The sequence below is a fragment of the Adelges cooleyi genome, unplaced genomic scaffold (genome assembly GCF_023614345.1).
Source record: "Adelges cooleyi isolate 19-005CV unplaced genomic scaffold, UGA_ACOO_1.1 ACOO_flye_CR_arks_rails_tigmint_CR_PRNA_25, whole genome shotgun sequence".
Classification (NCBI taxonomy): domain Eukaryota; kingdom Metazoa; phylum Arthropoda; class Insecta; order Hemiptera; family Adelgidae; genus Adelges; species Adelges cooleyi.
This window is the reverse complement of record NW_026095915.1, coordinates 57,254-71,757: the sequence shown is the minus strand read 5'-3', so window position 1 is coordinate 71,757 and position 14,504 is coordinate 57,254. Positions and strand designations below refer to the sequence as shown.

General features: G+C 29.9%; 4 protein-coding genes across 4 annotated transcripts in view; 1 reads left to right on the top strand and 3 right to left on the bottom strand.

Annotated features, from left to right (window-relative positions):
• LOC126837532 (uncharacterized) overlaps positions 1-7,485 on the bottom strand; it is a 60,087-nt gene extending 52,602 nt beyond the window's left edge. The window contains exons 1-3 of the mRNA XM_050571480.1: positions 7,164-7,485; positions 6,889-7,080; positions 5,863-6,173 (exon numbers count right to left, since the gene is read on the bottom strand). Of these exons, the coding sequence (XP_050427437.1) occupies positions 5,863-6,173; positions 6,889-7,080; positions 7,164-7,247 (587 nt within the window). The 5' untranslated portion in view covers positions 7,248-7,485. The remainder of the gene's footprint in view (positions 1-5,862; positions 6,174-6,888; positions 7,081-7,163) is intronic.
• The window catches only part of LOC126837530 (juvenile hormone esterase-like), a 54,517-nt gene that overhangs the window by 24,207 nt on the left and 15,806 nt on the right, over positions 1-14,504 (bottom strand). The window lies entirely within an intron of this gene.
• LOC126837531 (trimethylguanosine synthase-like) overlaps positions 1-14,504 on the bottom strand; it is a 60,330-nt gene that overhangs the window by 36,361 nt on the left and 9,465 nt on the right. The gene's annotated exons all lie outside the window — the stretch shown is intronic.
• Positions 8,954-12,437, top strand: LOC126837534 (dehydrodolichyl diphosphate synthase complex subunit DHDDS-like). The gene is made up of 6 exons (XM_050571482.1): positions 8,954-9,073; positions 9,200-9,382; positions 10,708-10,869; positions 11,160-11,308; positions 11,385-11,569; positions 11,640-12,437. The coding sequence occupies exons 2-6, from the start codon at positions 9,222-9,224 to the stop codon at positions 11,841-11,843; spliced, it is 861 nt and encodes a 286-aa protein (XP_050427439.1). The 5' UTR covers positions 8,954-9,073; positions 9,200-9,221; the 3' UTR covers positions 11,844-12,437.

The window sequence follows — 14,504 nt, the reverse complement described above, 5'->3', positions numbered from 1 at the left end:
AATTTAATTTTTTTTTTCAAATATTCTAAAATTAGTTTAGTAATCTAGTCACCAATTATTAAGTACCTTTAAGAGGGCGTCACACCACTTTTTTTCGGCGCGTAAAACATGTCTCAGGATATGCAATTTTCTGGGAAACCTAGTGGGTTTAGCGTATACTTGCTAATGAACAAAATTAAAGATTAGAAGTTTATCTACATATTAACATAGGTTTTTTTCGATTATTTTACTAGAAACCGAGTTATAGATCTTTGGAGTTTTCATTTTTCAATAGCGTATATCTTCATTTTAAAACATTTTATCGAAAAAAACCTCTGTTAATATGTAGATAAACTCTTCATCTTTAATTTTGTTAATAGGCAAGTATGCGCTAAAACCACTCAGTTTCTCAGAAAATTGCATATCCTGAGACATGTTTTAGTAAAATTTTAGTAGTTATTAGTGCCAGTTTGTGGCGATCCTAGCGGCGACTTTAAAACACATGCGGTGTGACGCGGCGGCGGCAGTGGTGGTGGGGGCAGCTCCTAGCGGGTTGCAATTCACATGAACACGAAGGCGGCGGCCGCCGACCACGACCAAAACCGGTTTTAGACGGCAAGTAATAATATAATTTTTCCTATTGTATATTTCTTCTTATCTACAATAGTTTTATTTTTATTTTATTGCATTTATCGATATCCGATATTATTTCTGTTACCTACTTTATAATATTCTAAAATACTGATTTTTAGCCCGGTCCGGGTTAGGTGAGCTGTGCTGTGCTATCCGTACGCAGTACCTTTAACTTTGAACTACTTTAACTTTTAAACCGCTGTACCGATTTACGCGAGTGGCACATCAATCGATCAGTAATTGGACATAGTTGGTACATAGAGGGGTAAGATGATTTGGAAAAATCTACTTCTTCCCCCAAAAATGTTAAAACACAAAAAAAAATGACCGGGTAGGCGTTAGCGGCGGCACTGTGTTATTACACAAGCTCGCGCGCATTTTCGAATAGTATAGCTACTGTTTATTAAAATTTATGAAACAACGAACAGAATAAAAAATACAATATCCAACATAGTTTGAATCATTTTGATAGCTTTATTACTCTTGTTGTAATAATGTATCATTGTTGGATAAACGTATTGGTACTTCGTACTTACTTATTACCTATTCTATGCGAGTACGCGTCGACCAGTTTCAAAAATAACTTAATTTCACATAATAAAATCACTACATATTAAAAAACGAATTCGTTTAAATTGTATTTATTAACTTTAAATTATATTTAGTATAAAATATAATTGTACTAATATTTAAATAGTTTAAAAAAGTTACTAATTATATTTTTTTTTACACAGACTTGCTGTAATTTAGCTAAAAATAGTGAAATCGACTCAAATCTAGTGTGGTAATTTTATATGTATTATTATAGTAAATAACGATACATTTAAAAATGAAAAATATTTAATTTACAACTATAATAAAAAGTATAATTTAAGTACATTTATACATATAGGTTATTGTTTAAGTAAAGTATAAAATAGTTTCAACTTTTTTTTACATTTATAGGTATATAATAATATGTATTGATATATAAATATATAATAAAATACAATTAATTTTACGGTCTACATTATGACTTATTTTTCACGCATAAAATTGTCAGGTGCATAATTTAAAGGGTTAATAATGGTATCCAAAGGATCACGTCTACCTAATTCTATAACCTGAACATTTGAAATTGGCTTTTTATTTACACAAATAAATAAATTAAAAAAAAACTTTTTTAAAAACATGCTTTTCTAAAAAAAAAATAGTAAAAAGTAAAAAATAATTGTATTACAAGAACAATTTACCAATCAATTGTAGCATATTTTATTTTAAACGTCAATTACTTTGAAAACAACCGAAAATTAACTAATATTTTAAATAATTTTAAATATCTTTAATTTTTGACTAAAAAGAAAAGCGTGGGCCCTATTCAACAAAGTCTAAATTCATTGAGTTAAGTATTATGAAATGTATGTGTCACACACAAATATTTAATTAAATTTAAATTACAAAAGAACTTACAATATAAAACAATATCTGATAAATTTATTAGGGACTTTGTTGAATAGGGTTTTATTTTTAGTCAAAAATTAAAGATATAATTATTTAAAATTTTAGTTAATTTTCGGTTGTTTTCAAAGTAAATGACATTTTAAATAAAATATGCTACAATTGATTGGTAAATTGTTCTTGTAATACAATTATTTTTTACTTTTTACTATTTTTTTTTTTTAGAAAAGCATTTTTTTTAAAAAGTTTTTTTTCAATTTATTTATTTTATTTTTTTACTTTTTAGTCCTATTAAAGGTATTTAATAATTGCTGTATAGATTACTAAATTAATTTTGGAAGATTTGAAAAAAACATGAAATTATAGTGAATTGACCCCCACATTTGACCCTGTGTAGGGCGACCTGGATGTCCGAGTCCCAATATGATTACAGGATATTGTATTATCATCTAAGACGAGTGTCTGTGCCAAGTTTCAGCCCTATACGACATCGGGAAGTGGGTTAAATTAATTTTGCAAGATTTGAAAAATACCCGTACAAATGTACGTACGTACGTGTTAGCGAGCTAAAGAAAAGCCTGTAATAAATATAGTATACTTAATACTATAATACATATTAAAACGAGGATTATAAGTATAAAAAAATAGTCGCAAAAGAAAAATCTAAGGCATTATTAATTAAATATTTATAAAAGATCCCAAATTCATATTGGATTGTATAAAAGTAAAAAATTGAAGTAACACATAATTATAAAAATAAGAAACAACATGTTCATTTTGTAGCCTTCTACTTAGTAGGTTATGTATTATACTTTTTTTAGTTTTTTATAGGTACAATATTACATTTTATGTTATAATTACTAATAAAATAAATATTTCATAACTATATATTTAATACTTATTATCATTTAATTTTAATTAAATTATTATTATATGTTTCTATGTTTGAGTATTTATAACTATACAACTCAACATGAGTTGACGTTTTACATTACTAACAGCTTCCCATATACCCGGCTTCACCCGGAGAAATACATACAATTGCCACAAAGTACTCACAAATTATGTTTAAACTATCCTCGTGAAACACTCTTTTTATCAGTGAAAACTAGAATAAAATTCGTTCAGTATTTACTGAGAAAATCGTGCATAGACTCGGTAAACGAATTTGTTTATCGAATAAGATAATAATTAAGTTATTTTTGAAACTGGTCGACGCGTATTCGCATATAATAGGTAATAACTAATAAGCAAGTACGAGGTATCAATACGTTTATTCTAATTTCTAAGAAAGTTAGTTAAGAAAGTTATTCATAGGTCATATTGTCATAACAACAAAAGTAATAAAGCTATCAAAGTTATTCAAATTATGATGGCTATTGTATTTTCTATTCTGTTCAATGTTACATACATTTTAATGAACAGTATTTAAAATAATACTCTAGTTTGTAACAAGCGGGCGAGCGCAATAGCGAGTGTTATATTATAGTGCCGCACCAATGTCCAACGTGATAGAGCATACGTTGCGCGCGCATAATATTAGTTTTTACTAGAACCGCTGTCCGTAAAAGAATGATGTGCTACTCCGCACTGGCTGCAACGCGCAGCGTCGCAGCACTCGTATGGGCGTGGCTATATGCCGCCGCCGCCGCGCCGATATGGAAAATAACGCCATCTCTTGAGCGTTGGTTTCGTTTCACTTTTGCTTTGACGCCCTCTTAATAGGACTAAAAAGTAAAAAATAAAATAAATAAAACTTTGTTTTTAAAAACATGCTTTTCTAAAAAATAGTAAAATGTAAACTAAAAAGTAAAAAATAATTTTATTACAAGAACAATTTACCAATCAACTGTAGCACATTTTATTTAAAATGTTAATTACTTTAAAAACAACCGAAAATTAACTACAATTTTATATAATGTAATTGGTTCTACTGCTTAACTATTTATATCAAAAAGTATTATTATTATTATTATTTTTTATATATATTGTGTTGTGTATTTTTCATATTATTACAACTTATTGCTCTAATCTATTATAAAAGTGTCATTGAGACTTGTAAACCGTGTTTATACATAATGTTCTTATAACTATAAAATCAGATACCTAATTTACCAATTCAATAATTAAATATTTTTTTGTATACTACATAAACGCGTTGTACATAATATTAAATAATTAACTAGTACAATTATTTTACTATTGTAAAAAACTTGAAATCCAATCTACGGATTTATAATGAAAACTCCGAAATCCGCATTTATAATGAAAACTTCGAAATCCGGATTTATAACGAGAACTTCAAAAATCGGATTTATAACGAAAACTTCGAAATCTGGATTTCGAAGTTCGAAAACTACAACTCCGGATTTCGAATTTCGAAGTTTAAAACTCCGATTTTTAACTTCAGATGCAAAATCCGGATTTTCCCATCACTAATTTTATTATAAAATTTCTAAATTTCATAAAATTTTTATATATCATAAAAATTCTATATTTTATTATAAAATTTCTAAATATCATACAATTTTTCTATTTTATAAAAATTCTATTTTTCATAAAATTTTTATATTTTATAAAAATTCTATAGTTTTCATAAAATTTATAAATTTCATAATAATTATTTTTTCATAAAAATTCTATATTTTATTATAATATTTCTAAATACAAAATTTTTATATATATATATATATATATATATATATATATATATAAATGAATTTTATAATTAATTATAGAATATACATATATACAATTATACATACATAGAAGAAAATATCATTGAGTAGGATTTAACTATTTGTCTAGATATGTTCTGTTAACCTTTATTTTTGTTTAAAAAATTTAAGTATTTACTGTCAATTACAAACAATTGCTTAATGCCATATGGCATATTTTGACACTGTGAAAGAGAACGTTTGTTTCGGCGGCGCGGGGATCTGTGATTAATTAATGCTAATCTAATCAAGCGATATTCGTGTGCATGTTCACTTCATGCATTTAGAACTATTCTTCCTAAATTTGTAGAAAATTGTTACTTTCAGATTTTTACCTTTAGTTAAACTATAAGACATACACCTTTGTGTCAAATTTCACGTATCTACCAAAATGGGTAATTTTTGATGATGAGTCGGTCAGCAACACAAATTGAAACTTTGAAATTCTCCCCTTTTGAAAATGCTTTCTATTGATGGCTCAAATTTTTACAGTGTCCTAAGCTACTCGAGCTGAATCTATGTTTCAAATTTCAAAAGCTTACCTTAACAGAAAACAGAGATATGGCGGTTAGAAAAACTGAGTGAATTGGTTCGTGTAAAGATACATTGGAATTGCTGGAACTCGGGCTTAAGTAAGAAAATTTGGCATGATATAACACAATTAAATGACGATAACGGTGTAGTAAGCATTTTTATAGGAAAACAGATAGTTATTTAAGGTCAATAAAAAAAAGTGTCAGAAGAATAACCAAGCTAAGTTTGCGGCGTGACATAGAGAAGTATGATAAATAAAAATTGTACAGGAGGAAGATTGTTGGAGAACTTAAGTAATGGTAAGAGAATGGTAGTTAGACACAAATTTCTTAGTCGTTAACGAGCAATTAATTATTTATTAGGTTTCCCTTATAAAACGTAGGATTTATCCTACCTTTCAATGTTATTTTCCTGGTTGCGCGTTTTCTTAAAAAAAAAAAAAAAAACACCAACAAATATATATGAATTAGAAAATTTGTTAACATACAACTGTATTAACGCTGTCAAAAGTGAATGTTTAAAACAGGTTTAGCCCTTGACTTTTTTAACTTTTTTCACTAACATGCTTTTTGGTTTTTCTCGGAGGGGTTTAGTACTGAACATTCTGTAATCGAACGGCAGTTGTTCATCCGGATACAGCTGATTGCAAAAGTATATCCTTCGCACCCTACAGTTGGCGTGCACCTGAATCCGGACGGTCTCCACGTACGTGGTGTTGAACGTGCGCTCAGTGAAGTTGGCCAAGTTGAACTGTATTTGGTTCCAATCGTTGTTCAGACACAGAGGCATAGTGCACATGTACATGCTCACTCTGGTGGCAGACTGGTAATTGCTGACTCGGAAACGGCGGCGGACGTTAACGTTATCCAAAACCTAAGCGATTTGAAAGCCAGTAGTAAACATAGTTTTACATGAATTTAATATTAAAATTCAAAATTCAGGATAAGTGTAGCTAGAGAATAGAGGAATCGAATAAGTGGTAAATAAAATAAAGCATCGTTAAGGTTTACCTACCTAACAGACCTCTTTTACTCATCTGTGTACAATTGATATTTACAACAAACAAGTCGGTTGAAAATTTTAAATACACGAGGGCAGTATAGAAAATAGTTATAATTTTAATTTGACGCTATTGCCGTATAGGCACAGCAAACAAATATTCCTTATAAACTTGAGCCGACCATTTTTCTCGAAATTGAAAATTCGTAAAGTTTTTACTTATTTAAAGGGCGAAGAAATAGATTTTTTCGACTTATACCACCTCCGGATACAAAATATATAAAAGTTGTAATTTTTTTGTGATACAACTCAGAGATTTTAGACCTGTATAAAAAAAAGTTACAGTAGGTACAAACTAAACAAAAAGCTCAGATAATTGTAAATCCGATAGCGTCTAAGTTGAAGTAAAAACATCAAGTTGATTATTATAACGATCTCTATACCGCCGTTAAATAGAGGGAAACTCCAAGTGACTTCTTTGAGGCACGCCGAATCACATAGGTATGATATAAAGCGAGGTTGTTAGTAAAAAGTATATAGAAAGTATAAATGTTTTTTTATATGGCTTTACTTTGTGTTTTAGTCTTACCGTTATTTCAAACGTAAAGTATCTGTTGAGGTTTTTCATGAGCAACACTATAAATGGTAAACGAATACCTAGGGAAGCGGCAGAATCAGGTGGTGTGCTTATGGAACATGTAGTAACATTGTTAGACAATATTTGTAGAACGTTTGATTTGAGATGTTCGTCTTGGACGGTTCTGATATCGCCTTCTTTCGACTGACAAGAAATTATGATTAGATAAATAAAAGAAACCATTAAACATAATTTTAAAAAAAACCGGCTAGTAATTATAAACCAACTTCTATTTTCCAAATTGCCAAAGGCTTACTGCCAACACTATAAAACACTGTCATTAATTTTCCCTGGAACCGGTCGCTAAACATTGTATAGCGGACAATGACAATGACACTGAATTAACTACAATGGAAAAGTAAATAAAATGACAACACAAAAACAAAATTAAAAACTATTTAGAAACCGAAATGTACTTGTGTTGTTTTTTGTTATTTGGGAGTCATAGTAAAACCAACGCTGAACAGAAACTAACTTTAAAAAATATTTTGTTGATAACAGGTGGCCAGTAATACGCTTATGTAGATAAGCTGTGTTTAAAATTTAAAAACTTCCTTATTATTTTGTTAATTTTAAACTTCGTTACAGAGGTACTAAATTAATAAATATTAAAAGGTAATAAAAATTCACTTTTCTCGCTTTTTTATCTGAAAATACTTTAATCAATTCTGAGAAGTCAGAATTTTAAGCAATAAGATTTTCAATACTTGTAGCTAAGGATGTTAGGGTGTCTTGTGCTATGATTGACCTTAGGTAGGTTTTTAATAATTTGAATTTAGAGAAGCTTCTTTCTCCACTTGCAACAGACACTGGTATTGTCAATAAAATTCTAAATGAAATCCCTATATAGGGGAATAAATCCTCAAATAGATCAAACAGTCAAGGCTAAAAAACAAACTGATGTAAGTTTGTTGAATCAGTCTTTGATTAACAAATTATTAGCATAATTAATATAATAAAATATTAAGATCATAATTTCTACAACGTAATGAGACAAAATATAATATAATTAAAGTTTAAGTACAATGTTTCGTTAAACTTAAAAAATTATAATATTTAACCACTAAAAAAAATAACAGCACTTTGGTTTTGTCCGTCATTGAACAATGAAATTAAGAACATAATATAAAAGATAATACATTTTAGAATACTCTATCGAAATAAAAAGATAAATAAAAACTAGTCATCACAGGCCAATGTTTGTACTTCTCATTAATATACGGCATACGTTTTTTAATGTCCTGCAGTTTTTATTAGAAACTTTCTCGTTTGGATATAATATTTCATTTGGTAGTTCATCTTTAAAATTTCGTAACGAATACAACCAATAGATTAGTAAGGTAAAAATATTACCGATAGTATAAAGAGAAACTATAAAATAATTTAAACAGTACATTTATCAATAATATATTGTTCACCCTAAATGTAAATAGAACTCACAATTAACAAAAAAAAAAAATACAGTCGAAATCTTTATGTAACTTTTTATCAATATTATCGTCCCTAGGAGCACCAACGGCACTTCTCATTTTAAAACTTTAAAAGTCTATAACGAATGCATGAAAATCATCGAAATTGTTTAAAAATTCAATACCCAACTCGTTAACTGTAGACTATTAATTAATTTTTATAAATAAGACCATGAATCAATATTAATGTAACTTGGACACTTACTGTTACACAGCTATACGGTGAGAATGTTTGACAAGGCTCGGTTTCCGTCAATCGTATGTAATCTAATTCTTTTAATATATTTAGGTATAAGCAAATCAGTTTATATTTATATTTTAAACAAATCAGTCAATTTGAGCAAGTTGACATAAAAACCATATTGTATGACTCTGAGATTGTTAGATAGTGATAACAGTGACAGCCGCGACGGCCGGCTGGAGGTAGAATGCAGTGAAGATAACGGCTATTATATTATCCTCCAATATCCAAACCGACGCTGGCGGTTTAAGCAAGATAATATTATCAATGGATGTTATCACGATTTTTTAATATATATAATAATATTATTATTGTGTTAACAGCTAATAAATTGGTTCTCACTCGTTATAGTCGTTACGTGGCTTTTCGGTTTGCTCCACTATATTTGAGGGAGTATGTATGAAAACTAAAAAATAAATCATCACAGGTGAGTAAAAACGGTATTGGTTAATACAATATGAAATATATGTCGATGATAAAACGGCTTGTGATTTTTCGGACGACTGCAGCCCTGTGCCTGCCACACCGGTCACTTTTCGATCACCGATTACAGGTATGTCCACAGCAGAGACGTCATGTCTTGGATCCGTGACAACTCGATGACATGGCCGCAACGCTTTTGGGGACACGTCTTGACGTACGGGCCGATGCCGAAGCACGTAGCGTTCATAATGGACGGCAACAGACGTTATGCAAGAAAGAAAAACGTGGACAACAGCGAGGGACATTCGAAAGGGTGAGATTGTGCGAACGATAGTTAAAACCTAGCTACGGACATTTAGATGTCGTTTTCACACCTACACACACCGGTAAAATCGGTGCCGGTGCTGGGTGCTGGCTCCAGACAACTGTCGGCGTTCAACTCGACAATTCGGACCTATAATGTTCTCTTTAACAAACTTGTCCAGTCAGATTCAGTGTTGTAGAGTCTATTTTTTTTTTTTGTTTATGATTCTGAGTACATTGTTGCTGCAATAAAGTTTTCAATTTTATAAACAAACTACAACATTTCTTCAGAATGTTTTAAAAAGGATAGTAATTTTGGTAGTTCACTTAGGAGTTGGAAGGTATCATCTTTTTCTTTCTCCACACAGGCCTTACTGTGCATAACACAAAATCACTACTTATACGAAACGGTTGTAGGTACCTACAAACTGAACAACACTAAACCTCCTAACACTAATTGCGCTTGTTTATCAGTATTTCTTTTTTGTTATCATACAATTAGTGTTTAATAATTACTTTAATAAATAGTGTCCTCTGCTGAACAAAAGAACGTCTTATCTGATAAAATAGAGAAAAATTAAGCCTTGACGACGATGATTTGTCTAATCAAAAAATTAATGTTTATTTACTTAAAAAAATAAATTGGCTTTTTTTTCTCTTGGCATCAGAGTTGAAGTCTATGGATAGAATGATTGGTATTGAATCATAATTTGGTTTTTTGATGACTGCAACTATTTCAGTAATGTTACAGGGTGTTTAAGTGTATGCTAACAAATTTAGTTGAAAGAAATCTTCAATATCGCTGACATTTGTTGCACATGAATTTCATAAGAAAGTGCAGAGTTATAAACGACATTTAATCTTCTTTTCCGTACATAGCGATTTTGCCAGTATGAACTTTGTCCCATTTAAACTGAGCGATACATCTATATCCTTTCAGGCAGATTGTTTGGTCATTGTTCTCTTAAAGCCATAAGTTTGATTTTTAGCAGCAAGTAATCTATGATTAAATCAATTTTGTGCGTTTTTAACCTCTGTACAATGAGTGCTAGCAAAGACAAATGTTTACTGGCTCGCTGTAAAAACTCCCTGCTTTCGTCGTTAATGTTACTAGCTTATGATTTTCTAATCTACTGAATTCATTCCTCAATTCAGACAGGGTTAATTGATTTCCTCGTTATTCATATTTGATAGTTGTCGGTAGTTCTATAGTCAAAAAACCCTAACCTTTTTAATCTTAATCTAACCTAAATTCAACCTAACCCTAACCTTATGTTACCTATATAATAGAAATCTAACGTAAATAAACCTAACACTAAGTTTCTTTTTTTCTAGGTTCGATAAACTATCTGAAACTTTACAATGGTGTTTGAATTTGGGCATCAAAGAAGTTACTGTGTACGCATTCAGTTTAGAAAACTTCAAGAGAACGCAAGAGGAAATCGAAGCACTATTTGATCTTACCAGAGAAAAGTTCAAGAAACTCTTACAAGAAAAGTAAGCGAAACATTGTATCTATCGGTTTAACGGTAAACAGTATTATATAAAAGTGAAAAATAATTTTAGTACAACTGCAACGTTCAAATAGTCAATATCGATAATTCTGCAGAGACGACTTTTTCTAAGTAAAACGTTACTTGTCATCAACAAGTAAATAATACGTTAGAAATAATCTAACTTATACCTTATGTATTTTACTTTTTTTTTGCCGAGTCAAAACGTGTATCGTCTGAACAACATTGTTTGTGTACAATTTTATACTGATCAAATGCGTTTTCTTGTTTTAGAGATAAACTAAATGAACACGGAGTGTGCGTAAAAATTATTGGGAATTTATCGAAATTGCCCGACGACTTGACCAAACTTATGGCTGAATCCATGTTTGTCACCAGACACAACACTCAAGCGATCCTGAACGTTGCTTTTGGTTACACAGGTTAATTTTCCATTATGTTGAGTTTTCTCTTGTTGAAATTAAACAATCGTAAACATATTATCATTCAATCACACAGGTCACGACGAATTAACCAACGCTCTGAATCATATAGCCAACGGCGTCAAGGAAAACTGTTTGGACTTCTCCGATCTAAGCGTCAACATAATCGATAAGTGTTTGTATACGTATCCTTCGCCGCCGCCAGATTTGTTGATACGCACTTCAGGAGAAACCAGACTTAGTGACTTTATGATATGGCAGGTACATCGAAATAATAAACAGGTTTGTGTTTGTCAGTGCATTATACCTGACCATTTCGTCTGTGTTTCAGTGTTCGTACAGTTATATTTATTTCACACAAGTACTTTGGCCGGACTTCACGGCGTGGGACTTTCTAGCCGCCGTGTTTATGTACCAAAGAAACGCACATTTGTTTGAAAATTACAAAACACCGACGAGCCTGAGTGCAAAAGCCGATAAATTTGTAAACGACTTACGAGAAAAACGATTAAACAGACTGTACGCAGTCCTCTGATAAAGTTTTTTTTAAAAAATATAATTATAGTTAATAACGTTTTCAATGTACTTATTACGGAAAATATGTACGTGTTAAATTATATAAAATATAGGTAATTTGTTTAGAAAATTAATTCTATTTATAAAAAAATCTAAGAACTACCTATTTTATATGTGAAAAAATCCAACTGAATTGTCGATTAAAAAAAAAAAAATTGTACATAAGGCCTCATTCTACCAACGATTTTAATTGTGGTTAGCCAGCCAATTTTAGACGGTTTATGTCTTAGCGCTAATTAAAATCGTTGGTGAAATCGGACTCACTCGTGTCGTTAAGTATAAGCAACACATTTATACAGTCGCGTAATGGTTTTCTAGTTTTTCAGGATAAGGTTTACGTTGATGCCTTTGTATTTAAAGTAATCATATAATTTTTAATTATAATAACTCCTTTAGACCTACCAGACCTCACTATATGCTCCGTACCAACTATTTTTTAAACATTTTTGTCAAAAAATGTTTTTTTTTGGCCTTAGAGTTTTTTTTTTAAATAACCAGTTACATAATAATTATATATATTGGTATATAGATTAAATCTCGTTTACTAAATGGTTATAGGTTGTTTTTTTCCCCAAATTTTTATTTACAGATTATAAATATTGCCGAGAATTCTTATTGTTAGATTAATTATTTTTTTGGTCTATCATAACCACTTGAATAAGTAGAATAATATTTTTTCTATGAAGCCTCCTTTAGTCATATCTTGAATATTATGCAATCCTTAGTGGACCTACATCGATAATATAAATTACAACTGAACGTTTCTCGATGTTAAGTTTAACTATGTTTATTTGGAAACCTGTTATCGGTAAAATTGTTATTAATATGACTGAAAATTATTAAAAATGACTAATTAAAAAGATCACAAAAGAACCTTTTTCACAAATATTCTAAGTCACTATAACTTTAAAATTGTATTATTCCATAACATGTATTTATTCGTTGTTTAAGAGGATTGCACGGGGTCTGGTTTTTTCACGTTTTAAACCAAAATGTCGACTACTTAGGATGGTCCAATTTAGATTGAGTAAAGAAGTTCTTTGGCAACTTTACTATGTTATGAAAGAAACAGATTTTTTGATTTTTTGCATTTTTGATGTAACAAATTTGGGGTTTAATATTTTAATTAAAAAACCTGAAGCTTTTACAAATTAATCTGTAAATTAATTGACATGGATGAAATTTATTAAAAACTGTTTTTTTTTCTTAAGTATTGCCTATACAAATCTCCTTAAAAACAGACCGCATGTGATCCCCTTAACACTTTTTTTATAAATTTATTTCCAACATAGGTAACGTTAAAATAATTAGTTAAACCGAACATAATTCAAACGCTATAATCTAAATAAGGATGACACCATTTTGCATTTTATTTGGGTGTATACTTGTTTTTCACCGTGCATTGTTTTTTTCGTTAAATTAATAATAGTTTGCTGAAAATGTTGAATGGTCGATAATCAGTTTTAAATCATAAGTATTACAATTATATAAAAGTTTAAAATGTAAGACGGGATAACTCTAGTTATTTTTATCTACGCGCATTGGTCAACTGCTCTCCGCATCCCATCCTAAATTTCAAACTTAAAAAATAATTATTCAAAACTAGTTATCAAATAATCGAATTTTGAAATATACTTAGTTAATTGAGGTTTCAAAAATCGATAGACACCTTGAAAATAGTAAAGAAGTTCAACATTTAAATATTGTAATACCTATACAGCATAAACAAAAATATTTTAAAAAGAAAAACTACAAAATAGTAATTATTTTAACTGTAGACTAGTGTAATAATAATTAGACCATCTATCGTTTTTATAATATGTAGTTTTGTCCTACTAAGACTACCTCGGACCGAGTAACACGGTCCGAATATTTAAAATTATCAGCAACATAACTCCTAAAATAAATGAAGTACCTACGAGAAAAATATTGATACTAGAAAATAATAATTATTAGTAAATCAAACATTTTATATAAAAGTACGTGAAATGTTTGAAGGAGTATCAGCAAAAAAAAATTAAAAAGAATTACCTTTATACTTTGCGGTGTGATATTAATAATATTATCTATCTATTAATTATATTAAAAATATAAACACAACGTAAAGAATAATAATAACCCTTTTCTTAGGGTTGCAGGTTAGCATTAAATTAAATTTAAAAAAACTATAACATACGGGAAAACGTTGAATATGGAGTCCCTCATGGAAGCGTACTGGGTCCTATATTATTTATATTGTATATCTACATAGTCAGTGATCTACATTTTGATGGTTTAGTCGTTTCTTACGTTGATGACATATTATGCTAACTTTTACCGACAAATCTTGGGAATGGGTTCATTATAAAGCAACTGTCGGTGTCAACAAAGTCTATCAATGCCTATAGTGAAATAATGTGACTCTAAACGGAGATAAAACAATGTTTATGAAGTGTAACTACTACTTAACTTTAAAAAAGGTTGTCCAAGACGGGTTATAAGTTTAAAAGTTAGGATAAGAAGGGAAGTGTAGTTGGGAAATACGCACAGGTAAAAATAATACTACATTCTACCTTTCTTTCAGCCCTAAACTTGAAACTTCAAAAATAGTTATCTGAAGCTGGTTATCGACCGGTCAAAA

What these genes read in the sequence shown, in the direction of transcription:
- LOC126837534 (XM_050571482.1), top strand. Translation starts at nt 9,222, where the DNA reads ATGTCTTGGATCCGTGACAACTCGATGACATGGCCGCAACGCTTTTGG. An exon ending in AAGAAACTCTTACAAGAAAA is followed by an intron (nt 10,870 to 11,159) that starts GTAAGCGAAACA and finishes TTCTTGTTTTAG; the next exon opens with AGATAAACTAAATGAACACG. An exon ending in GTGACTTTATGATATGGCAG is followed by an intron (nt 11,570 to 11,639) that starts GTACATCGAAAT and finishes TCTGTGTTTCAG; the next exon opens with TGTTCGTACAGTTATATTTA.